Below are 26,794 nucleotides of genomic sequence, written 5' to 3' on the forward strand. Positions count from 1 at the left end.
GAATGGGGTTTGGTGTTTCCAAAACGAAAAAAAAAAAAAAAAAACAAACCAGAAAAAGGCTAAGGAGCATTAGTGGGTTATAATGACATTCCAGACCAGGCAAAGGTGGAATTAAATCTCATGTCTTAATTTCTGAGTACATGCAGAGTGCTCTGATGTAGCCTGTTGCTGATCATTTTTACCAGGAAACTCCCAAATCTGTGTACATATCTTTGCAAAAAGGCAAACACTGATCAGAGATCAGGAGATGAGGTACTGCTAGAACTGCTTGTGACTGTGAAAAGCTTTCCTAAGAAATGCATTTCTGTGAAGTCTTGGGATTCTCGTGTTGTCAGCTTCTTACCCCAGGTATATCAAGAGCAGGTGTGTTTACATCTTAGGCTGCTGTGTAGTTTGGAGATGCACAGTTTATGTACTGGAATTAGAGTAGACTCGGCAGTGCAGCATGTGGCACAAGTTAATTTACTCTGATTCTCAGTGCACCAGGTCCCAGCAGAAAAAAAAAATTAAACAGTATAGTGCTCCACTGCTTAAGTACTTAAACTAGTTTGGGATCTCTGCACTGTCTGCAACCACAACTTAGGATGCATCCAAAGAAGCCATCTCCTGCGAGATACAGCCACGAGCCTCCTGGATTCTGCAGGTGAGACACCGTCTGGGGCACCCCCGGCCCCAGGACAGGGCCCCACGCCGCGGCCGCCAGAGACACGCTGACCTGGGTGGGAGGCGGCCGAACCGCCGGAGCTCCAGCCGGCCTCAGGACCCCCGAGGCAGCACGGCGAGGACCCCGTCCGCTTCCCTCGCCTCGCCGCGGGGCGACCAGCCTCTGCGTCCCCGGGAGGGGCGGGTGGAGGGCGGCGGCCGGGGCTCAGCGGCGGGCGCCGAGCGCCCTCTCCGGGCGGGGCAAGGCCCGGACGCGGCGGGCCTAGGCGGGCAGAGCGCCCCCGCCAGCCGGGGCAGGAGGCGGCGGAGCCGCTGGAGGTGGGGTCCCGGCGCTGCCTCCCTGCCCCGGCGGCGCCGCCTCCTCCGCCCCAGCCCGGTCCCGCTGGCCCCTCCGCTCCCTCCCCGGCCGGCTCCGGCTGGGGCTCGGCGGCTGCCATTGGCTTAGCGGCCCCATCCGGGCACTCGGCGCAGCGCTGTTCCTCAGCCCGGTCGTCCCAATATGGCGGAGGTGAGCGGGGAAAGCGGGCTGGGGCGCCGGGGTTCAGCCGGCTCCCCGCGGGGCCCCGCCACCGGCAGGCTCCCCTCGCCCGCCTCGACATCCCCGTAAGGGGCCTCCAGGGCGGCCCGGTGGCGCGGAGGGGCCGGTGGGGCGGCGGGGCGGCCGGCGGAGCCGCCGGCGCCGGGGCAGCGGGAGCCTGCGCGACTAGGCCGCACGGCGGGCGCCGCGCAGCGCGGGTGACGGGTTCGCAGCCCGCGGGCGGCCGACAGGCCCCGGCCGGGCGCAGAGGGGGGCGCGGTCGCCGCGCCGGGGCCCGGGGAGAGCGGGACGGGCCGGCGGCGACGCCGCCGCTAAGCGGGCGATGGAGTAACGCCCGGCGGGAGGGAGGAGGAGCGAGCTCCGGGCTTGGAGCGGGGAAGAGGCGGCGGCCGGTCCGGCTACCTCCGCCGCTGCTTGCCTCTGTCATGTCCCGCCCGGCCGGGGCCGGACGGAGCGGGAGCGCCGGCCGCGGCTCTTGGGGGGCTTCTACCGACGGAGGAGAAGGGGAGTGTCAGGCGGGGGGCGAGCGAAGGAAGGAGGGATGGGAGAGTGTGAACGGGCTGGAAGGGCCAGCAGGGCGGGACGCGGGAGCCGAGGCCGGCGGTGGGCGAAGGGGGCAGCTCTGAGGGCGGAGGGGCTAGAAGCATGAAACGAAGAGCCCCTGCGTGCTGCCGGGCTGGAGGGACCTGCCCTCACCTCGCTCTGTCTTTTCCCCGCAGGCTTCCTTTGGGAGTTCGAGCCCAGGTTCGTCCTCGACCACCTCCTGCTCCGGCACCCCGCCTGCCACCTGCACGCCGCTTTCTCCTTCCTGCTCCTTCCCAAATTTATCCCCTCGTAGCTTTCTTAACGCTTCATATGCACGAAATTCACCGCCTGCCAGATTTTTAAGAGAAGGAGATGTGCACTGTGGAGTCCTTCCCTTAACTCCGATTGCAGTTAGTAATTGGTTGCTTGGAACCCAAAATGAAAACAAAGTTTTGTAGCACTTTTAAGTCAGCCTCTCATTAAAACCATGTAGTCTGGAGAGAGCCTGCTTCTCTTTTTGCTGATAACTGCAGGCTTGTGTAAATTTTTGACTTCTTGGTAATAACAGAAAATGTTTAAAATCATAGTGATAAGTAATTTTTAAGGCTTTAACTGCTATTAAGGTTTTTTGGAATACTTTACACAAGCGAACATAGTTAACATCGGCAGGGCTACTTTCAGATAATTATTTGGGGAATATATTTGCTTCAGCTTAACTGCTTTCTGCTTTGCCTCTTTGATCTTTTTTAGCTATTTATGAAATTTAGTGAGCTTGTATTTTTAAATATGGTTTTAAATATTTTAAATGGGATATTGAGCATTCCGAGCTACTAGAGAAGTGGGACTTTTTAATCTAAAGTCTGTGATTGGAATGGAACTTCCACTTGATTTACTCAAACGTGAGTTAGAACAGCAATTAGACACAATAATCTTGAGCACACACTTATATAAATATATATTAAGGCAGTTGACGGTTCTTTAAAACTGGGTCAGGATATGATGGCCAACTGTAGGAAAATTCCACATGTAATGTCATTCTAATTGGAGTAGTTATCAGCTGTTCTATGAGACCATGATACGAATATCATGTGAATAAAAAACATTCTTGGCCTGAATGTTTCTTCACAGTATGATATAATGAACTTTCATAGTATTGTCTTAAGTGAGCTAAACAAAGTTTAATTATATAAGGAATGAACACTTAGCATAATTGCTGAAAAAATAATTAGATGCTTTACAACTCAGAAGTGGTATATACAACTGTATTTTTCAAGGCTGGAAGCACTGCAAAGAGGGATACTGCAAATGTGTAGCTATTTCCTTCAAAACTTCTAAATAAGTTCTTACATGGAAATCTTAAAACCCATTTTCTTTGCTGGTTTTAAGCCAAGGGTTGTGACAAAGCAGTAGTATCTAAGAACTAGAAGAGGAAACCAGAAGTGAAAGAGAAATGCCCTACTCAATTTCTTTCCTCCATCCTGGAAAGCTATAAGAAAGTGAATGTTAAAGAACGAAACAACCTTGTACTTAAGTGATTTTCATTGTGGAACACTGACGTTGCAGTGCAGAATATTTGCATCTTTAAATCTTGTTGCCTCTAATTATAACAATTTTTAACAATTGACGAAAATGTACTTAACAACAGTACTTTTTGCATGGCATATCTTGTAATGTAAAAGTGTCTCTTGGACCACAGAGCTGTCCCAATGGCATGTTAATTAATGTGATCCCTTAGAAGCATTTTGTCATTTCTATTATATTTTCCTCAATATTTCTTGAAACTGCTGTGTTTATTCTTTCTTTCTAATCAGTTGCTAAGAATTAAATTAGTTTTAAGAGAAGGTCCGTCTGTAAGGTTAAACTAATCTGAAGCTAATCTTACTGTTTTTTTGCGGTTAGTAAGAAGCTGATTCATAACCTAGTTTAACTGTTTACAAGATAAAAACTACATTAATTACCATCTAAAATACATGCATAGAATCAGAGTCTATAAATCAGGGTCTTGTAGCATCAGGAATTTTGTGATGTGTGTGCCTTGTACCTTAATGATGATTTCAAGGATGTTTTGAACAATCTTTTATTCAGTAAAATATTAATTTATGTATTTTCTGAAAGTTTGTTTCAGTAGTCTAGGTACTTCTCCCAAGTATTTTATACTGGAAGAAAGAAAACTGCATCTATTGTTTATGAACACAAAAAGGGAAGGCCAGCTAAAACAACTGAATTTGTCAAGTAGTTAGGAATTCATTCCAGTTACTCCATTAAGATTCCTAACACTTTATGTAAAAGAATACATACAACTGTATTTTTTTGTGTCATGTAATTTCATATGTTGGTATAGGAAAAAATACTCAAATTAGGTTTTTTTGATAGTCGGCTCTTTATCTTCTGAGGATCATGACTTTGACCCATCTGCTGAAATGCTGGTACATGATTATGATGATGAGCGAACTCTTGAAGAAGAGGAAATGATGGAAGAAAGCAAAAATTTCAGTTCTGAAATTGAAGATTTAGAAAAGGTAAGATAGTCTCACTCTGTTGTAAGTGTGTGTATGCGTTGTAACTTTTCTAGTGAAAAGAACACTCAACCTGTTCTTCAGTTTGTATTGTATAATGCAGTTTCCTGCAACATCCCTTTGCAACTTGTCTAAAAGAGAAAAGAAGGTCAGGTTTGGTTATGATATAACAGTTCATCCTCACAAAAAGGCTGCGCTTAGCTTCTCAAAGATATTAGTGTTATGTTAGTTCATCTTCTTTTTTATTTAGTTGTCCTTTTGCTTTGGTAGAGAAATTGCTGAAGCAGGTTTTGGAGTCGTATCATCTAATGTCACCTACCACTTCTAAGCTTTATAAATTTGGTACAAGTTTAAAGTGTACATTTAGCATACTGTTAAGTGACAGCTAGCTGTCACTTCATGCTGTTTTTCGTTTCGGTTTTGCTTTTCCAATGTGCAAACAAAGTCTTGCTTTAGTCATGATGGATCATGTTCATTTGCTACGTAAATGGTAGGTCTATGTCTTAGTTTCATCAGTTTGGCATTTGGCAGATGGACGAAATGACCAGCATGCTCCTTGGCTTTTTCTATTTCTGTTCCATTTTATACTCTTTAATTACATGTTTTTCGTAATTACACCTCTTATTCATCTGTGGAAGTGCATCACCCACCTGCTTTTAACACCTGCTGAATGCTGAACACCTGCAAATTAATGCTGCTTGCATTACTGTTCTGTGACCCACCATTCAGTATAACTGCAGATTTTGGTCAACAGAGTTCCAGGAAAGTGTAATTTCTAGCATCAAATATGAGGTTATGTTTTTGTAGTCCATGTAATAACAAATTTTCTGAATGTGGATTTGACAGTGTTTATATTTGTGACTGTTTTGGGTTTTTTTGTCCTGCTACCTTCACAATTACATTTTTGCTGATTATAAACTTGCAATTGTAATAGTGAAGCAGCTTGCCAAGTCTCATGTTTAAAATTGAGTTGTTACTCTATAAAATGGTACTATTGCTTCTACAATAGAAGGAAGAAAAACTGAGAGCCGCTCTTCTTAAACACTTCATTACATTAGGTCTCAATCCTGGCAAAACTTGGACATGAGTTTACGTTTACCTGTTGCAAAAAGTCTTTGCAGGACTAAGACCTTAGCTGACTAACAAAAACAAGTAATTTAATCAGTGTTATGAGTCCAACAAGTAATTTTTAAAATATATCAATATAACTTTTAAAGGTATACATTTTGGAAAATATTGTTAATATTTTGATGAGTTGAATCGGGTAACTAAAAAAATCTCCACTGTTTTATTAATTCTATTAGCATGCAAGTATTATGGTGTTTACTAAAATCACTTGATTAAAAGCTGTTAGGAAAAAAACCAAGTTATAAATGAAGCCTTTATCTTTTTTTGTCTTCTGTATCAGTAACTTTCTATTACCTTCTCAAAGGTCGTTATATGTTGTGCAAGAGATGGAAAGCAGGGCCTAAAAGCTTCTATATTGTTTTACTTTTGTGGGTTTTTGCACTCATGAAGCTGTAATTATGTAGGACTAAGGTCTTCAAGATTTTCTGCATTTCCCTCTTGTAGGCTGGTTGTTGGTTTTTCTAGGCTATCTTCTGTCTTGAAAAAATATAGGCAATTAGTGCTTTACAGTAGGAGTCAGGTAAGGAGCGAATTTCTAGTGATTACTCTTTAGTTTCATCCAGTGAACAGTTTTCTTCAGTAGCTTGATGGGACTTCACTATATGGCAGGAAGCATGGTTATGAATTATTTCAGTCCTGTGCCTGAGAATATTTCAAGTCCTTAACCAGGATTCCTGATTTCAATCAAGTTTTTCTTTGTTTGTTTTTTACTTTTGTTTTTTTTCTTTTTAGAACATGTCTTACACTTTTAGGGGTGAACTGTGTACAAGTATTTGGCAATGTGTTGAAATGTTTGTGAATCCTCTTGTATTAGGAAGGAAACATGCCATTGGAGGATTTACTGGCATTCTATGGCTATGAACCCACAATTCCAGTTATGGCAGGTTCCAGTGCGGATAGCTCCCCAAGTGAACTCGCGGATGAACTTCCAGATATGACTCTAGATAAAGTAAGTCAAAACTGTTTTCCCCTGTGTTATGGTTTAAAAGCAGAAATCCACATGACTTTAAATCATATTTCGCTGTCCCTTGGTGTTACAAAATATTTATCTTTGTTAATTGCAATATACTGTATTACTCTGAATTCATTCTTTTTCAAGGATATTGAGGATCTAATTATAATTATCACACTTAAAAATGCATAGCAACTTTAATGACACTCTATTACTACAAATGAGAAATCAATAAGTTAACAGTACTTCTAAAACACATCCAAAGAATTTTAAATAGGTGGGGTATTTTTAGTAGAAGTGGGATTTTCTTTTTATAATGTATGCAATGTCCAGGAATAATAATTCTGCCTTCCAGTGCACGTCAAGTATCAAAGCGCATATGTGGATAACTTGAAAATGCACTCCTGAATACTTCGGAGTCTTGTTTTCAAGTGCATATTATTTGAAAGTTCTCAATTTCTTTGGGGAATGAGAGATTGTTTTATGTGCAGTGACTGTATGTGTCACATAGCTGACGTAAAAGCCTGAAACTTCCGTTTTTGTGATTTGCAAGCTAACTTTGAATTCTGAGATTGTAATCTGATTTTTGACTGTAAAACATATACAGCTAGTAGTTTGGATTATTAAGTGTATAGGTAGTAAGTATATGTGGGTTTTTTTTAACTTTCTGTAAGTATGATGTAATGGTGAGCTCCACAGAAAGTAGGGTATAATGATGGCTCTGCACATCTGATTCTCATTAGGATTCACGATTGTGTTGAGGCTACAAAAATGTAGTCAGCTTGTTGTCTAATACAATTCTTTCCCTTCCAAACATCTATACAGAGGGGTTCAAACATGTCTGCTAGTGGAGGAAGTGTGCTTTTTATATCTTACCACCTTTTTTGAATTATTTTTTTTTTTAACATTCAGCACTGTGATTTTTTGTGCTTTCGGATAATAGCAGGTTATCTATTATCTGTGACTGTCCTGTCAGCAAAAGTCTACAGAAGTGCCTGGCTGTTTTGTTTGTTTTGTTTTTTGGTGTTTTTGTTTTTTTTTTTTTTCCCCAGAGTTTAAGGCTTTTAAAGCTTTGGTATAATGTGATGCAAAGAATTACAGAATCCTAAAGATGGAAGGCACTTTCCATTGGCATTTTTCATTGCAAGCAGTTGGAGAAACATCTGAGATTGGTGTTTGCAGAAGTTACTTCTTGTGCATTTATTTTAGTAGAAGACAAAGGGGAAATGAACCTCTGTGTTGAACTCTGAAATGAATGGTTATAGTTGTTCTTAAGATTTAGGAAGAGTGAACTAGCTTTTGAATTAAGGGATTATGGTCTGCTAAATTTACTTATGGTAAAATAATTCATTTTAATTAATGAGACTTACAGTTTGCTGAATATAAATGCTCACCAGTTTATACTTAATATTCAGTCTGAGGTTTTATTTTTTTATTTTAATTATACAGGAAGAAATTGCTAAAGACCTCTTGTCGGGTGATGATGAAGAAACACAGTCCTCTGCTGATGACTTGACACCATCGGTTACTTCACATGAGGCTACTGACTTCTTTCCTCGGCCATTACGATGTAGGAAACCTAATTTTATAATAGTACTAAAAAAGTCTTAGCATCATATGTAGCTTCCTAGCTTAAAATGTCAAAATTGCAGAGTAGCGTTGGCTTTACTGGGAATTGAGAAACAGCACTTTGCAGGATGTTATACTTGAATGTTGTCTTTGGTTTGTATTACTGATCACCTGAAAGACTTACATTTGGTACTGTGCTCAAAGCATAAGTAAAATTAATTTCTCTACAAATACAATAACTTCATAATTAATATGGTATTTGGGAACACCCATCATGACTTTCAATATGTTAGTGAATTACAGGAATATGTAACCCATTCTTTTAAATTAGTGTTTCTCTACCCAAATTTTAGCTGCCGCTTTTAAGCCAGTGATTCCTTCATGCAGCTTGTAAATATCAGCTGAGACATGGTTTCCTTGATTATTTCCCTTTACAGATATGGGACTTCGTGGGGTGAGCTAAGGTGCTTTTATGTGGGATGGGGCTTATAAACCCATGACTGGATGCTCCCATGGAGCTGTTATGGGAAGGATCTAAGAACCAGTGATTCAGGTGTCCAACCTGGACAAGATATTCCTCATTGCCTGTTGCAGCTCATTTGTTCACTGATGTTCTAGAGTTAGAGCAATGTGGAGGATTCTTGTCACAGTTTTAATTTGGTAAGTATCTTAAGCTATTGCCTCTAGAGAAGGTGGTTGATACAAGAGATGTGCTGCCTCAGTCATCAGCAATTGTAGCCCTTTGCATGGTGCTGATTGTGTAATCAATAGAAGATATTTTATTGAAGGAGAGTTACAAAAACCTTAAAAATTATAATGTCCTTTTTTCTTTTAAGCAAACCCCAGACTTGTTGGCACTTAACCATTGCTTATGAACTGTTAATGAATATAACACTGAAAGTGTGGTAGCTTTATAGAAAAGATTTTTAGCCTTTCATCTTACTGAGGATTAAGAAACTGTCATCTTTGTTTCCAGCTGTCATGGTTCTCTATCAGAATGTTACTTTCTCTGTTAGAACTTTTGGCTGGACATTTTAAAATTGAATGTCCACCATTTCGGGGAGGGAGGTGTCAGTTCTCTGTGCTCTTGGCAGTTTCATCCTTTTTCTAGTCTCTGTCCATTTCTCAGCTACTAAGATAACACTTAAGTTTTAGACAAACATGTCTTATACATAAATTAGGCTGTTTTATTAAATTTGCATTAATTTGGAAAAAATAATTATTATCTAGGCATATTGTTACTTCATGTGTTCATGTTAACTTCTTGCTTACTACTTCTAATAATAAAAACAGACTGGTAGTTGTAGTAATGATTACAGAAGGGGAGCTGCAGTCCATACAGTCTTGGATATTGTCTCTGATGTTGACAATTCTGTTTAGTTGTGATTAAGCTGAAATTGCAACCCTATTTATGACCATGTTATTTCTGAAGTTTGAGAGTACAAAATAGCTTTAATCGTATCAGAACTGTAGATTGCATTATGCCAGGGATTATACAGCTATAAAAATAGAATTACTTCAGAACCCAGTACCATGGCACTCCAGATTCTAAAATATGAATTCTTCTGTGGAGTGCTGTATTAGAACTACTTAATGTGCTCCGCTGTATTTCTTTCTAAGGCGGGGTTGGGGGTGAAGAGGAATAAGTGTCTTTTGCTGATTCCATTTTGTATATCTCTTCTGTATCTTCGTGCTGAGGCAGCCTTGTTTTGAGGAACGTTTTGAATGCCTATTAAAACTTCTGATGGAAGTTCTAGTAGGTAATAAAGACATGCCTTCAAGTTTACTTTCTTTGTGATTAATCTGAGGCTAAGTCATAGCTCCGGAAGTTTTCTGTTTCTCTTATGCCTTTTCTGTAAGGTATAAACCATTACTGGAGAAAACTGATGAAGAAAAATGATCTCATTTCCTTTTGACTGTTAGAAATATAGTAGATTCTCTCAGTTGCAGTCATGATAAATATTTCAGTTCTGTAGTATACAAGTGCCTTCTGATTTTATGCTAGTTTGATAGAAATGTAGATCAGCAGGTTCATGCTGAGTGTCTCCCAGAATAAAAGCAGGTGGGTTTTTTTAAAACTAAAGGGTATTTTGTAGTTCTGTATTTGAATTGAAAATGCTTCCTATCTAAACCCAAACTTCTTTGTGTCTGAAGCAAACACTACGTGTGATGGAGATAAGGAATCAGATGGTGAAGATGTAGAGGCAGACAATGGTAATTCATCTGAAGATTTGAGAAAGGTAATAATTATACCTTAAAAAAAAAAAAAGCTTAAAAAAACTTCACTGTTAAGAAAAATGCATGAAGATTTACAGTACATAAATAGTACCTTCATTCTGGAATTTTCTGCCCCATGCCAGGTAAATGGCATTTTTAATGCTACCATGCACAAAATATTAAGATAATTAATATCTTTTCTAATTTTTCTTAACATCTTCAGGAAATAATGGTTGGTTCACAGTACCAGGCTGAAATTCCACCTTATCTTGGCAGATACAGTGATGATGAGAAGGGTAAGTTCTTCTGACTGTTACAGTTTTTATTTGATGTTATAGAAGGTGATGGAAAAATGTTATCTAAATTTATAAGGTAAATGCGATGTCTTAGTTGAAGTCTCAGAGACCTTAAAAAAAGCATACTAGAAAACTAAAGTAACACAACCACATAATTATATCTCAGAAATGTGATTCTTCAACTTTGAGAGAACATTCGCAAAAAAACATCAGAGGATGGGTTACAGTGTTAATTCTGAAGTATCTAGTGATATCAGGAAGCAACAAACTATGATTCAAGAAGGAAATATTTTTATCAGAGTATCATAACTGATCTATGAGCATGTAACTTAGTTTATACTGAAGATTTTCAAAACCATATTTTTCTTTGCTTGTTTTTTGCCAAGCACAACAGTGCAGGTTACAGAATTGATAAGGAAGACAAAGCAATAAACTATTTTAAATCTCCATAGTGTCAGTAGAAGATGTAAGTCCTGATATATTGTCTTGTAAAAATATTTAAAGTATGATGGTATTCCAGTGTAAATTCAGGTTAAAACCAGCAACTGTGCTAGAGTAGAAAAAAGAGCTTATTTAGTAGAGTTTTATTTGGTATCTTTAGAAACCTTCACTATGGGAAAAGTATAGCACATAGAGATGTGGAAGTGAGAAAGCAAATAATGAAATAAGTTTGCTCATAGGTGGAACAGCTGTGAAATTAAGGAAGAGTTTGGAAGACATGTTAATAAATGAAGAGTGTTCTGTTTTTTCTGTAAATTTTCAATATACTGCAAGTTACTTGTGTTCAAACTATTGTTCCATGGGAATATTACTCTAGTGGAGTAAATCAGGTCTTCACCATTTTTTGAAGAATGATCTTTTGCAGTAGAGAAGAATAAATGTTTGGTATGGATGGAGCTGGGAGCATTAGGAAGGAAACATCTCTTGTGTTCCTTGAGAGAGCTGTGGAAGTCTCCTGTTTTCTAAAACTCAAGCATGATGCTTCTGGCTTGTAAGAAGTGGGGTAGTAAGAACTGGATTTATCTGGATCATCCTTTCACTGCTGACACATTGTGACTTCTCCTCAGTGAAGAACTAGATAGAGAAGGGCCAATAACCAGAGAATGACAGCTTTCTCTTTAATCATCTGGTGCTAGAGAGAACCAGTGAGAGTCTTGTTGGATGGCAAGGCCAAGAGCAAAAAGGAAGATCTCAGATGGGAGAACCAGAAGAGCTACTCTTGAGGTTATCAGTCAGACTCCAGCAAGAAGCGATAGTTTGTCTTGGTCACTAAACGAGGTTGAAGCTGAGCATCAACAGTGCTCAGAGAGGTTGGACCTGGCTGGTAGGGGTGGAGGATTCCGTAAAAGCCACTTCAGTAGAATCATAGGATAGGTTGGGTTGGAAGGGACCTTAAAAGCTCATCTAGTCCAATGCCCCTGCAATGGGCAGGGACACCTACAACTAGATCAGGTTGCTCAGAGCCCCATCCAGCGTGGCCTTGAATGTCGCCAGGGATGGGGCATCTACCACTTCTCTGGTCAACCTGTGTCACTATTTTACCACACTCATAGTAAAAAATTTCTTCCACATGTCTAGCTTGAATCTCCACTATTCCAGTTTAAAACCATTAACCTCTTGTACTTCTGGAAGAGCCTGCGATGGCAAACAGGGCTTAAATTTCTGTGGTGTAGTCCCAGCTACCAGAACTGTGCTAGAAGGCAGTTCTGCTCTTCTGTAAACCTTACACTCGTAACATGTCTGTTTGGAAGCTTTCTGCGTTCTTAAGTCAGAACAGAACTTTCAGAGGAGATGTAAATTGATTCCTCAGCTTAGCTTAATATGGTTTCCTGAAGTTTTATGAGAGATTTTAGGATCTTCATCTCTTCTGCTGTAACAGCCATTATACTTGTGTGTTTCAATTGAATGACATCTAGTTTTGTATTGCCAAGAGCATATGAAACATTATGTACAATGTTAATAATTTTTTTTATCAGAATAAAGGGTTTATAGTTTAATCTAGAATTGAAACGTGCACAGACTGACAAAGGTTCAGGTCAGCTCTTGCATATTTCCAATATGTGATCTTCCAAGTAATCTGCTTAAGAGGTGCATACCTTATTTCAGTGTACTGTGAAAGAGGACATCCTCATTGCTTGTGAAGTATGCAACTTACAAGTTCTTGACAGCATTCAGTAGTTAGTGAATAGAAAAACAAATTACCACATTGAGACTGAGATTTCTGTTCTGTTAAGTAATTTTTGGCAAATTTTAGTTGAAGATGACTAATTAGTTACCTTTTCTTTTTGGCATGTAATATTTGGAATATTAAAGAAATACCCTATACTCCTTTAAGCTGTAGTTTACTTGTTGAAAACAGCTGAATAAAACTGAATGGTCTTGCTAGTTTGTTTCTGTGAAGATGATGAATACACATGATGCATAATTTGACTAGATTCATCTAGCTGTCAATGAGAGCTGCTCCTCTGTAAAGGCTCTTACGCATACAGAAACTGAATCTCTTCACCATACCACATTGCAAATTCTGTTTCTTAACTGAGGCTTTTGGGGTAAGAGTGAGCTGCAGTTTAAAAGTAGCATGATGGTGCTTGATTTGATTATGTTGGGCTGACGACCTGTCACTAGCAGGGTTCCACAGGGATCCATCTTAGGCTAGTACTCTCTAATGTCTTCATAAATGACTTGGACACAGAACTCGAGGGAATAGTAAGTAAGTTCACTGATAACACAAAACTGGGGGGAGCTGTCAGCACTCTCAAGGACAGAGAGGCCCTGCAGAGGGATCTGGACAAATTGCAGAACTGGGCAATCACCAACTGCATGAAGTTTAACAAGAGCAAGTGCCAGATTTTGCACCTGGGACACGGCAACCCTGGACTGTACATACAGACTGGGGGACGAGAGGCTGGAAAGCAGCTCCACAGAGAAGGATCTGGGGGTTCTGGTTGATGGCAAGTTGAACATGAGCCAGCAGTGTGTCCTGGCAGCCAAGAGGCCACCCGTGTCCTGGGTGCATCAAGCACAACATTGCCAGCCAGGAGAAGGAGGTGATTGTCCCGCTCTGCTCCGCACTGGTGCAGCCTCACCTGGAGCACTGTGTGCAGTGCTGGGTGCCACAGGATAAAAAAGATTAAAAGCTACTGCAGAGTGTCCAGAAGAGGGCTATGAAGTTGGTGAGGGATTTGGAGAGGAAGCCTTATGGGGAGCAGCTAAAGTCAATTGGTGTATTCAGCCTGAAGGAGACTGAGAGGAAACCTCATCACAGTTACAGCTTCCTCACAAGGGGAGGAGGAGGGGCAGCTGCTGATCTCTCTGGTGACCAATGACAGGGCCCGAGGGAACGGCAGGAAGATGTGCCAGTGAGGTTTAGGTTGGACATTAGGAAAATGTTCTTCCCCCATAGGGTGGTGAAGCACTGAAACAGGCTCCCCAGGGAGGTGTCACAGCCCCATGCCTGACAGTGTTCAAGAAGAAACTGGACAATGCCGTCAGACACATGATGTGAATTTTCAGGTTGTCGTATGCAGGGGCAGGAGTTGGACTCAGTGATCTTTGTGGGTCCCTTCCAACTCAGGACATTCTATGATTGCTTTTGTATTCCTGTTCTTTGTCCTTCTGAAATAGCTTTTTATGTTACAGCCTTGAACATATCACACCTGGTGTTAACAGATTTCTCTTTTAACAGCCTATGAAAATGAAGACCATTTACTTTGGAAACCTGATGTGATCTCAGAAAGTAAAGTTAAAGAATACCTTTTTGAAACCTCCTTAAGAACAGGAAATGAAAAAACAATTGGCAGAATTCCTGAAGGACTACATACACGGGACAATGAACAAGTATGTTTTATATCATGTTCCATTTGTGACACATTGCTTTGTAATTAATATGTATTATCTTTCTCTGCCATGTATTATAAAGGCAGCAAACTAAATGTATTTTTTTAAATTAGATGTTAATGGGGTCAGGATCTTACTTGTAATTTTAAGCATATGCTTAAAATTACAGCAATTGGAATGTTGGCAGTGTTGTGATCTGTGATATTTCTGATTGCCATGCTGTTGACAAATCCAGCTTTTTTACTAATTGCATACAATGTTTTATATTTTCTTAATTAAACCTTACCTCAACTTTTGGATGGTTTTCTTTTGGTTATTACTTTAAAATTTTCACCATGTATAAAATAGGTCCTGTTTTTTACATTAGATATGCTCTCTGAAAGGCTAGTTTTAGAGGTCTATGTTGAATGTTTGAAAACTCTGACTGTCTCTAAAGACTTCTTGTATTTTATAGGCGCTGTATGAACTTCTTAAAAGTAGCCATAATGTTAAAGAAGCCATTGAGAAATACTGCTCGAATGGAAAGGCATCCCAGGGTAAGGGAGAATACCTGTTTTTTCAGAAATATATGTTTGACCAGAAAAAAAAATTGTGTAGAAAAACCTTGAGTAAGAATCAGATTGATGAGCACATCCCTTTCCATGATACCTTTAGTAAAGATTAGGTATTATCTGACTGCTGACCAGCTGGAAATTCCTACGAGAGAAGATTGTGACTTGCATAAAGGTTGCAGGATCAGCTTTTCACCTTCCCTGCTTTCCTCCTTTGCTGTTTTAAGAATGGCACAAACTGAGGAGAGGGCTGAGGGGAGCAGTAGTTTTTCTCCTGTAAGGTGGTTTTTACCCACATTACAGTATGTTTTTGAGATCATGATTGATTATAATCTGATTACGTTTATACCAGAATTGGGAAAACATAGCTGGCTATGTAAATAAGCCCCACTCTCTTCCTTGCTGTACTGACCTGCTATGCCAACACTAACTGGAACTACCATGTAGTTCTCTGGATCTTTGTTAGAGCATGGAGAGCTTTGCTCAAGTATACAGGGGAAAACGAGCTTCCATCTTGTTTGTCCATAACTTTACTACTCCCTTAAATGAAAATCAGAGTTTATAATTTAGCAAAGACAGTTCTTTGTCCTGTAGTTTAACATGTATGTTGCATAAAGCAGAAGTGGAGTATGAGCTCTGGTATAAATTGATATTCTGGCAGATATTCCATGCTCAGAACTGGATCCAGAGGGAACTTGAGTGTTTACAAGTGAGATGCTGTGTAAGCTAAGTATCTGAAGTAGAGCTGAAGGAGACAATAAAGAATGTCAGAGCAGTCATTCAGATGCAGGGTTATATCCTGAATACCACACCTTTCTAGGATTTAGATTCTTGTTTGGGGATTGAAAAATATCTCTCTGCAGTTGTGGTTCAGAGCCCAAAACTCTGTCTTAAGGACTAGCACTCGGACTCCCCCTCTCTGTCCCAAGTCAGATGGGACTTATTATAACCTCATTAAAAATGGTAAAGGATGACAACAGTGTCAGTGCCTGTTTGTTAGAGTAACCATTATGCTGTGATTTACTCTACCCGCTGAAGCTGACTGCTATTCTCAAGATGAGAATTAAAAATCCACCACTCCCAAGATGTTTTATCAGTGAGAATTTACATGGGGATCTTTTCTTCTCTTTAAAGCTTGAGAATTCTGTAGTAAGGTGTGCAAAATTAATGGGGTGAGAAGGAAAGAAAATGGCCTTGCGGTGGAAATGATTTTCAGTTTCATCTGTGAGCAGAAAGGTCTTGGTTTCAGTATCTGCTTCCGGAAGTGTTTTGAAATGTGATATTTGGTTTGATTTGTTTTTTTCCCTCATTGGCTTTGAATGTCAGCTGAACAGAAACTTTTTGTATCACCATTATGAATGTAACGTGCCTGAAATATCACTTCTTAATTATATATAGACTCAAATCCATCATCAAGATGGAAAACAACAATACTTGAGGGGAAAAAATTACTTATTCAAATAGTTTGAGCTATTTTTTGAGTTTTAAAAGTCATGCTCTTCTTCAGTGAATTTTGTTGTTGCTTGTAAAACTGAAATTTGATTTAAGAAACTGCAGGTTTTATCTTGAAGAGACAAACAAAAGATCTGCAGTTCATCCTTAAGAAGCCTGAAAAAGTGATTTGTGGGATCTTTAGGAGCAGATAGTTGTTTGGTTTGTTTCAGATTCCCTAATATCCTTTGTTTTTCAAAAGTCTGGATCAGACTAGGTATAGTCCCAGTTGGCTGGCACTGAATAGCTACCCAAGGCATGCCTAGTGCTAAGGTGTTCCTCTACAGTTAGTTTATTCCCCTTTTCCAGGGGTCCACTGCCTCACTGTGGGGTTTATGAGATCAGGGAAAGTGTCAGGAGTTTTGGGGAGTCTGTCTTACTTGCCAGACCCATCTACTATGTCAGCTCAGGCTTGCTCTGCTGTTTAAGTTCATGCCACCCGTTTCTCCACTATGATTTATAATGCCATGCATCAAGTCTGCTGAGGCCCGGATGAGTTAGAGGCAAGATTTGTGATCCTGACCCTCCCAAGACCTATGTTCTATGTTTTGTCTTATTTGATCCCTTTTCACAATGAGGCACAACTTTTGAATAACTGGGCTCTCCTTATGAGTGGTTGTATGCCCTTTGGGGGTCTACAGGGGCAGAGGTAGAGTAATTATCCTGTGCACCCCTGTTGTTCGTAGCCTGAAGGCAGGCTGCTTTTGTAATAGCTGTAAAAACTTAACGATCTCACTGGTAGAGCAGTGGGCTGCCCTCTATCCTGAGGGTCTGTGCTGCTTGCCCAGTATTCTCTTGTGGTGTGGTTCAGTGTTAGAGGCTGGTCCCTCATTCAGGAACACTCATGGTCCCCAAAAGCCACCCACTTCACCTTGATCTAACAAAATACAATCTCTTCCACTTCAGGAGAAATGCCACAGATACTCAGTCTCACTCTCGCTAGGCTTCTGCACTTATTTTTCTTGCAGATTGGTCAGCTGAAGGGGTCCCCGTTGAGTGATCCTTATTGTATTTTCCTGGTTGTCCCCTTGAGGTCTGGCACATAGCTCAGTTTTAACAAGAAGGGCTACCTTAAATACTGATTCATCTAATTGACTGTCATTGCTAAGTTCTTGATCGGGGTCCTCCCAAACGTCTCCATTCCAATCTTCCAGGGAAAGGATTAGCTTACAAATTTTTACAGGATAGAGGGGGATGGCAGCCTGAATTATGAGTTCTAGTTTATCCTCTACCTTTCTGTGTTTTCCTTTTTCTTCCCCAAGTTGTTTCAGCAACTGATCTATTCAGAGAGGTAGCAGCATTTCTTTTCACTTTTGTTTGTTCTCCTAACATTCTCATTTCTTCTTCTTTGCATTCCCTGTACTGATATGCAGCTCCTAAATACCTCTTCAACATCTTGTATATCATATATAATATAAATCATATGCCTTTTCTTTATCATCTCTCAGTTTCTTTGTTACAAGATTCAACCTTTTTTTTTATCTTATTCCAATCATTCTGCTTTTTATGTAGTTAATTACACAAAAATTTTAGTGTGGGGTTTATCTTCATGCCTCCATAAGTAGACAGTGATTGAATCCCTCATTCTGCTGACTACACCGATTTTTGTCGCAGGTGAATTGTTTAGAAAAGCCATCATTATGGGGTTAACTGAAAGGTTTTATTAATGATTAAAGAATGATCAAATGCTAATCAATGATTGAATGATAAATGGTAATTAAGCAGTGATTTAACAATGATTTAACAATAATTAATTGACAATTAGGTGGTGGCCAAACACTCTACTAACTACATGTCGAGGGTTAAGATTGTGGGGTGACAATAAAACCCTGGCAGATGTATTGTTAACCTCCTCTCCCCCTCCCAGTTCCCCCTTTTGCCCCTCCCTCTCCCCCCTTCCACTCAGGACAGGCGATCGGGAGGGAAAGAAGAACAGAGAGACGAGAGTTGGAAAAATTAGCAATGTTTTACTAATGCTACTAATAAGAATAGAGAAAATAATACAAAATATACAAAACCAATCTTGAAAGTCTCAGCAACTGCAGAACCGGCACCCAAAGTCCTGGATTGGACTCTGCAGCCAACCGGAGCTGATTCAGTCTCTCCCTAGGCCTCAGTTCGCAGGGACGACTAGCAAGGTCCTCTCCTAATGTCGGCCATAGGGAAAAGGGAAAAGGAAAAAGGGAACGAGATCCTCATGATCTCCCATTTTATATGAAGTATTCACATGAATGGAATGTTATACACAGTTGGTCAGTTTCTTGGTCACTTGTTTCTCTTCACCCCTCTCGCAAGATGTCCATCCATGCTTATCAATAACTTTGCATTCCATTGCTAGGTTTACCAAAACATGTGTCTGGTTCTCCAGGAAAATGCAGTTAATATGAAGGCTGTAGCTGACAGGCAAAATTCACTGAAAGATAAACTTATTTTTAACAAAACCAGGACACTACACTTCTAGTAATTAAGCTTAGTTTGATATACATGTTGCTAGCATACAATATACCTTTAGGCTTAATGTAAAATGTCACTTACTTTGTTTACAGATATCAGGTGCCAAGTAAGGCAGGGATGTCAAACTCATTTTCACTGGGGGCCACATCTGCCTTGCAGTTGCCTTCAAAGGGCTGAACGTAATTTTAGGACTATATAAATGTAGGAGTAGTTACATTTATACATTTATACAGTCCTAAAATGTAGTCCTGAAGTAAGGAATGTTTCAGCCCTGAAGAGTGACCTCGAGATGTCCCTCCTTTGCTCAAGGGGAGAGCACTTCTCTGCAGCCTGCTGTCATACAGGGGGGCTGCAGATATCTCTAGCGTAAAGTGACTGACTCATAAACAACCCCTGCTTTGGTGTATGTGTGGTTGTGCAGCTGTAGCAGTTTTATTTTGTCTGGTCCCAGCTCAGGCTAATACTGTTAGCTCCTGGTAGGACATGGCCTAGACTCCTTGGCTCCTGAGATGACACAGCCTAGTACAGTTCTCATGGTTTGCACAAGCAGCGCTGACTTCAGTCAGGCCATCTTGTTGGTGATGGCTGAATCAAAGTACTGCTCACTCAGAGTGGAACCATCCATCACAACAAGTTATTCCTTCACTCTTTTTTTCCAGCAGACACTGTTCTTTGAATCCTATGCGAAAAGAAATATTCAGAAAAATGATCTCACTCATATCTCGGTGATGTGATCAAACCTTGGGGTTTTTTGTTAGAAATTTACTGAGACGTAATAACTCTTTTGAACGTCCTTTGCCCTCCAGGGTAAAAAAAAATCGGAAATCAAACTTTTATGAGTCTTTATAAACAAGAATGTTAGATTTCAGCTAGGATATCTGTACAGTAGAGGAAGGAACATGGATTTAAATAACTCAACTGTTGGGTTTTTTTCCAAATGTATTTGGGTATTCATGCATTAGCAACAGAAATGTTTTATTCTCTGTAAAAGTTTTGTGAGTGAAAATAAGTTGTTTGTTGTGCTATTTTTGTAATTGTCTAGAAGAGATGACAGCATGGACAGAAGAAGAATGCAGAAGCTTTGAACATGCACTTCTGATTTATGGAAAAGACTTTCATCTCATACAGAAAAACAAGGTTAGTATTTTGTGGTTAAATGGAAGAATTGGTAGGTGATACAATGCTGCAAATCCGTAAAAGCAATACATTTGTCAGAAGCCATGCCGAAGAGTGAAATAAGAACCAATATATTAAAACCATTTTGGCATTTTTGTGCTAATTTTTGCTCAAATGTCATTGGAAAAGGTAGGTATTGCAAGATGAGTCAATATATTATCTCTGAAATCAACTTACGTTGACATTACTTCCATTTATGCATTTGTACTATAATTTAGTTTAAATGAGGGCCTCTCCTAGAAGTATAATATTTCCATACTGTGGCTATGGGAGGGGAAAATGCATCTTTTCTTGAGTAATTTTTGTGACCAGGAAGGTGTAATTTTACAGAAAGAGCCTTAGCTTTTCGTGTTTTCAGAAAGCATAGTCATCCATCAGTACTCTGGTTTCTTGCCAACGGAAGAATTCTAATATTGATTTGGATTGCTTCTGATTGACTTGTCTGTGCCTGAGGAATAGGGATTGGATTTTTTTTTTTTTTTTAATCAAAAATATGTATAATTTGGTACAGTTGACAGTATGGATGTTTCCAGGTGTTCTGTGTATCTCCTTCATGCTTTGATTCCACCGTGAGGGTTTTTTCATCAGGAGACTTGTTTTTAGGTTGTGTTTCTAGTAAGCTTTATAGGGCTGTGGTTGCTGCAGCTAGTCCTACTCAGTACCTGGTTTAACTTCTCCTGTGATAAATATTTTAAATTGACCTTACCAATAAATAGTAATTCATTAGAGATGCAAAAAAAAAATCTAAAAACATTCTTTCCAACATGCAACAAAGCACATGAATTGATGAATTTGTCACTATGGACCAGAATTTGTCTAAGAAATCCACTGTTTTGTTTTTTTTCCAAGTAGGTAAAATGCTGGAAAGTTTAGGCAGAGTTCTGGGACCAAGCATAATCTGGTGTCTCTTGTATATGGAAAGTATCAGATAAACGAGATTTAGTGCATGGAGAAATTTGACAAGAGATGTTTTCTTGTCACTGTACTTCAAAGCATTGTTAACTGGGTCTTTATATACCAGCATATGGACATTGTTCATTTCCTCCCCTGCGTGGTATGTTTGTGTCTGGACTTGGAAGGTGTACTGCTATACCCAAGGCATTTTGCATTTGAGTCTGATCTTTCTGTAAGTTTGATTAAGCACAAGTATTGTTTACTGCCAGATTATATCTGGATAGAGTTGTATATTCTAGTTGTAAAACTTCAACTGGAACTGTGGGCTCGTGATGATCTGAAGTGTTTCTGCATCTAAAAATTGATATAGTTTATAAGAATATTGATAGAAGTAATGACTTTTTCTCCAGCAATATGACTTCACATAGTAACTTCCATTTTGAGGAAAGATACAAACAGTTAAGTATAGATCAAAATGAGTCATTGGAGTCCTTTATACATTCTTAATCAGACTATAATTTTACTTTGTTGTTTAAGCATTTACCGTTTTGAATATCTGTTGTCAAAGCCTCCACAGTTCTGGACTTTCCAAAAATTACTAAGTACCCAAAGTCTTTTCTGTTTCACTTCTCTTAGTTCCTTGATTTGCTCAGCTTTTTCCATCTTGAGAAAGAGTCTGTCTTGTAGTTTAAAAAATTGTCATATACGTTATGAACTGAAATACCTCAGATGTAGATACAGTTTCTATCTAGTTTCTAAAAAGCCAATAATGCAGACAATAGAACAAATGTAATACTTTTCTGAAACTGTGGATCCCTTCGAAGTCTCTTAATCTAATTGTTTTTTTCCACATAGTAGAATAAAACTAACAATATTGCAGGAATATAGGAACTGGGGAGATGACAAAATACAAGTCTTTGCATTGAACTTTTCAGTTCTTCTTGCTTTGTTGTAGGTAAGAACCAGAACAGTTGCTGAGTGTGTGGCTTTCTATTACATGTGGAAAAAGTCAGAACGTTACGATTACTTTGCTCAGCAAACGAGATTTGGAAAGAAGAGATATAACCACCATCCAGGAGTTACGTAAGTAAAACGTTCTTGCAATATGTTTTCTGTTGCAAATCATATCTGTAGAATCTTTATTTCTCTCCTGTCATTGCAGTGTAATACTGCGGTGGCTATGGCAACTGAAAATCAATCCGTCATCATTCTTAGGCCTTGTTTTCCAGTTAAATAATACAATATGTATGCAATATTCTTTTAGGGACTATATGGATCGTTTGGTAGATGAAGCAGAAGCCCTTGGTGGAGCAGTGCATTCTTCAGCCTTAACATCTAATAGTCGAACAGAAACCATTCCTGATCAACAGCTAAGCATTCTGAACTCTATCACTGCCAATGAGTTGACAGGTAAATCAAAGGGAAGAAAGTCCTTTTGTTGTAACTACACAAACAACTATTTCATTTGCATTTGTGTTCATCTGTTTTCCAGCATTGACAAACAGCGTAGCTACAGTCTGCCACACTTCAGATGTGAACTGCCTGGATGACACTTTTCCTCCTATGGACAGCTTACCCCGAGCACCAGTTAATCACGTGCCTGTTGGAACAGAAGAATTGCTTAACTTGCCTAGCAATGGTGAAAGTGATTGTTTTAATTTATTTGAGACTGGCTTTTATCATTCAGAGCTAAACCCAATGAACATGTGCAGTGAGGAGACAGAGAGACCTGCAAAGAGATTGAAAATGGGAATTGCTGTCCCAGAGTCTTTCATGAGTGATGTCTCTGTAAATAACCTTGGTGTGGACTTCGAGAACCACACACACCATATTACCAGTGCCAAAATGGCTGTTTCAGTGGCTGACTTCAGCAGTCTATCTGCAAATGAGACGAATGGTTTTATCAACACCCACACACTTCACCAACATGCTGCCCTTCACTCAGAATGACTATGGGAAACTAAACAAACAGTGGGTACTTTATGCAGTAGTAGTAAACTTGATGGGAGCTATCAGGTTTGCTTAGTCTTTCACTGGAAGTTTGAACTTTATGACATCAGTGATGTCTTTGTATGTATAGAACTATATCTTGATTTATCAAGAGTAATTTCTTTTTTCAGTCCATAAATGTGGAGATGTGATACGATGTTCGGCAGAGTTTGGAACTAAGAGAACTCTGTGGTGCAGCTTTAAGCTCTGCTTCAATTTTTTTTTTTTGTAAAGCCTGTAGACAGAGGCCACCGTTCCAAAACCAGCACAGAAGTTCTGAACGGATTGGGGTGGCTTTTTTAGTCTAAGTTACTTTTGCCGTAACGGATGCAGTGGAATAACGATGTTTACAGGTACCAATCCTGATCCCTGCTCAATGTAGCATTTTTTTTTTTCTTATAAAGGCAGGGACGGGTTTCTTTAATTTAAACTGCACAAACATACAAGGATTTTTTTTTTTTTTTTTTTTTTAAATGGAACCTTCTCTCATGTGATACTAAACTAGAGCACTTCAGTTTACAAAAACAGCAAGTTCACCTTGGTGGAAGCTAGCACAAGGATCTTAGCATGAGTAAAGTGTGAAGACCTACACTTCGATGCTGTTGCAAAATTCTAGGCCATGGCTACCTTACACAGAAGTAATTATGCTGCCATAGGTGTCTGTGTACTTTAAACTTACTTACTGGCTTAAACAGATGCGTTTTATGCTAGATTGTATTTGGATGGGTTTTGTCCACAACTTTGAAGAGTAATTGTGTACGTTAACTTTCCTAAGGCAGCTGATGCATAAAGTTGCAGTCTGCAGAGCTTAGGATTTGCCACTAAACAGTCTATGTTTAGAAGATATCTTAAACTGCTTGGAGCACTGCAGTTCAAAAGTATTACAGTTTTGAGGGACTATCTAGTTTATATAGGAATAATAGAACCTTGAAGTATGTACTTGAAAGTTTTTCTTTAGCATGGATTTCATTTATTTGTTTTAGGAGGTCATTGGCTCAAAAATGGCACTTCACTACCTTGATTAAATAAGAAAAGATGAGTAAAAATGTTCCCCATAAATGCAACTATTTAACTTCAGTCTTTTTTTTTTTTTTATTTTGAACATAAAGTGCAATTTAACCATCCAGGAAGTTTGTGTTGCAAGCGTTTGTTCTAATTCCTGCGGGAGAGTCAAACCAAATACAGTGTTGGCTTATAATATGTTGCTGTAGCATGCAACTTGCAGGGTTTTTGAATGAGAATCTGAACTTTACTTCATTATCCCTTTCCCTCCATACTTTTTCTTTGCACTGTTTGTATTACAAACTTAATTGCCACTAATTTGTTTTCATTATTCAAGTGATAAAGTTTGCATTGTTGATATTTGTAATAGTTGCTTCAAGGCTATGCTGAGTAATTAGAAAGTAGTGGCTTTAATATTTGAAAGGGAAAAGGGTATTTATTATGCATACTGTGAACTGCATTGACATCCGGAGTTTTGGGTGCAGCATATGGAGTTTTCTTTACAGCGTTGTAACAAAATTGCTTTGAAGTGTTTACGCAATAGCACATTTTCCATATTAAAAATGAATTACTTTAGCACAGTGGACAAAAGCAGAGAAAATTTTGTAATCAGTTCTTAACTCACACATCTGAAATACACAGTTGTAGTAAGTACACAGTAAGTAACGGGTGGCCTTGGCCCTGTGTTGTACTCTGACATTTTTAGCCAAGTTGTCAGTTTCTTGTTGCTGTGTTTTGTGCTGAACTTTGTACCTTTTTTCTTCTGTTTATGAATCAACACATTTTATGTAATTTTGTAAAATACTGGCCATAATCCTCCATTGTTATACATTCAAGTTTATCTATGGGTTTACAGTGAGTGGCTGGTCTGTATAAAAATCATGCAAAGAAGACTGAATGCTTATACCAGTTGCACTTAAATGAACATGCCCATTTCATTAGCTGATGCAGTAATATATTCAGTTTATCTATGCATTGCTGGGCTCTTAATGTAGACAGAGACTTGTCTAAGGTTTGGGTTGTCAGCAAGTTGAATGGACACTTTAGTTATTTAATAAAGACTTTTGACCAAAATCCAGAAAATGATATGAGAGAAAAATTAATTCCGGCTAGTCTAATAGATTTTTAAATGCTGATCTTATTTACCCTGTTGGCTAGCTAGCTGGTATCGTTTACTTTTAATTCCTTGTTAAAATGAGGCAATAATTTGCAAGATTTTGTAAATATGTAAATTCTTCATATCTTTTTAGATATCTATTTCAATATTTTCTGACTACTTCTGTGTATAGTAACATTTTTGTGCATGCTTGATGTGACATTCATAAATTTGTACCACTATGACTTTACCCATGTAAAATAGCTATTTATTGAATTTTTCTTTTAAAAGCTGGACTTACTTATTTTTCTCTCAGTTTAAACATTTAAATGGAGAACTTGTTACTGTTTATTAAAAGAATTGCGTTTTGAAAGTCAGCATGAAGATAACTGAATCATAACCTTATGAAGAAATTACATTGCCTTGGTTCTTAGATGGTGAAGCACAATTCTTATAACAAACCGTGATAAATTCTTTGTCCTTTGCCACATTCTTTCGTCATACGAACAAACCAAAAAATCCATAATGGGCAACTGCAGTGTTGGTAAATGTATCCTTTTTATGTACAGGGAATCCGGAGAGGATAGCTGATTCATTTAGAAGTGTAACTGGTGCTGTGATAATAGCAATACTTTTGCTTTGGTTAGTCGTATGTCATTTTCTCATGCTAGGTTTCTAAATGTTTAGTTTTCCTCTTGTCATGGTCAAACTGCTGGAGTTACTTGAAAGTTGTACGATACTGTTTGAAGAATACTAAATTGTGTACAATTAGGTCAATGAATCGTGCAATTGTTTCCTGTTCGTAATTTTTAAAACTAAGGGTCAAAAATATCGGAAAACTTCAGATCAAGTAGGACATAGTGATAGTACTTAATTTAACCAAAGTCTCTAGTGAATATTTCAACTTTGAATGTAACTAATGAATAAACTGACCAACGGGGACACTATTTGCCCAGCATTACAAGCACATTGTCTACAGCCAGGGAAACTATATACAGTAATATATAAAATAATGACAAGGTTACTATTTTTTTTTACTCCTATTTTTCATTGAAAGGAGGAAGATGCTATCAATTGTAAAATAGAGTATGGATGGCTATAGTCCTCCTAATAAATCAGAGATTCCAGTTATTCTCGGTTCAAAGTACCCTGTGCATAACAACAAATCTAGTGACAATCGGAACACGTTCTAGTATCAGATGTTCAAGAGGAAGTCGCTGTTGTTGCATTGGTTTAATATTTGTACATAAACACTGATTTTTTTTTTTTTGAGCATTATTTTGTATTTGTTGTACTTTAATACCTGGTGTACAGTTCCAGAAATAAATGTCTGGAAACCTTTCTTTACTTGTAAAGCTTCTCATGCATCTGCACTATGTTTGCTACTTCATTTTAAAAAATGTTTAGCACTAAGTCTGAACACATTTTAACAACTCAGGTGCTGTTACAGTGCAGGCTACCACTCTACCTAATGTTACAGAGCGGAGAGTGAAAAATGCAGCATGCAGCCAGCAGGTAAAATAGTATGTAATGATTTCCCTTAAGCATTAGAATATTATGGCTTAAGTACAGCAAAGCTTCAGAGTAACTCATCACAGGGGTGTGTTCACAGCATTCAAACTACATGGTAAGCTGTGTGGCACACGTTCCTCTGGCATAAGAAAACTTGTCCAAATCCTTAAATCCACATCAAGCCAGGTTCCAGGTGTAAATACAAAAGTTCTGCTTAAGCTATTTGAAATGCTTTTTGTCTTGAGTTTCCTTCCCGTCAAGAGAATGAACACTAGTCCTGGACACTGAAAAGCACTTTTAAGATCTACATACTGATTCTGCCAAAGGCCAGAATTAGTGCTGTGATTTCCTAGACCCAGTATGCTTATTTTTGCATTGGCTGGTACAA

At 39.1% G+C, this 26,794-nt stretch overlaps 1 protein-coding gene across 2 annotated transcripts; it reads left to right on the forward strand.

Annotated features, from left to right (window-relative positions):
* Positions 1–1,033: 1,033 nt before the first annotated feature.
* MIER3 (MIER family member 3) lies at positions 1,034–26,354 on the forward strand. 2 transcript variants are annotated; one of them, XM_080362481.1, is made up of 13 exons: positions 1,034–1,171; positions 1,921–1,945; positions 4,100–4,245; positions 6,185–6,319; positions 7,772–7,892; positions 10,046–10,131; positions 10,332–10,404; positions 14,090–14,241; positions 14,696–14,777; positions 19,780–19,874; positions 21,763–21,890; positions 22,072–22,217; positions 22,300–26,354. In XM_080362481.1, exons 1-13 carry the CDS (start codon positions 1,163–1,165, stop codon positions 22,755–22,757), a joined length of 1,656 nt encoding a protein of 551 aa, XP_080218607.1. In that variant the 5' UTR covers positions 1,034–1,162; the 3' UTR covers positions 22,758–26,354. The 2 variants fall into 2 exon arrangements, with proteins under 2 accessions (XP_080218607.1, XP_080218608.1); XM_080362482.1 differs by having other exon boundaries at positions 19,783–19,874.
* Positions 26,355–26,794: the final 440 nt, after the last annotated feature.

Source organism: Nesoenas mayeri (assembly GCF_963082525.1).
Source record: "Nesoenas mayeri genome assembly, chromosome: Z".
NCBI classification, from domain to species: Eukaryota; Metazoa; Chordata; class Aves; order Columbiformes; family Columbidae; genus Nesoenas; species Nesoenas mayeri.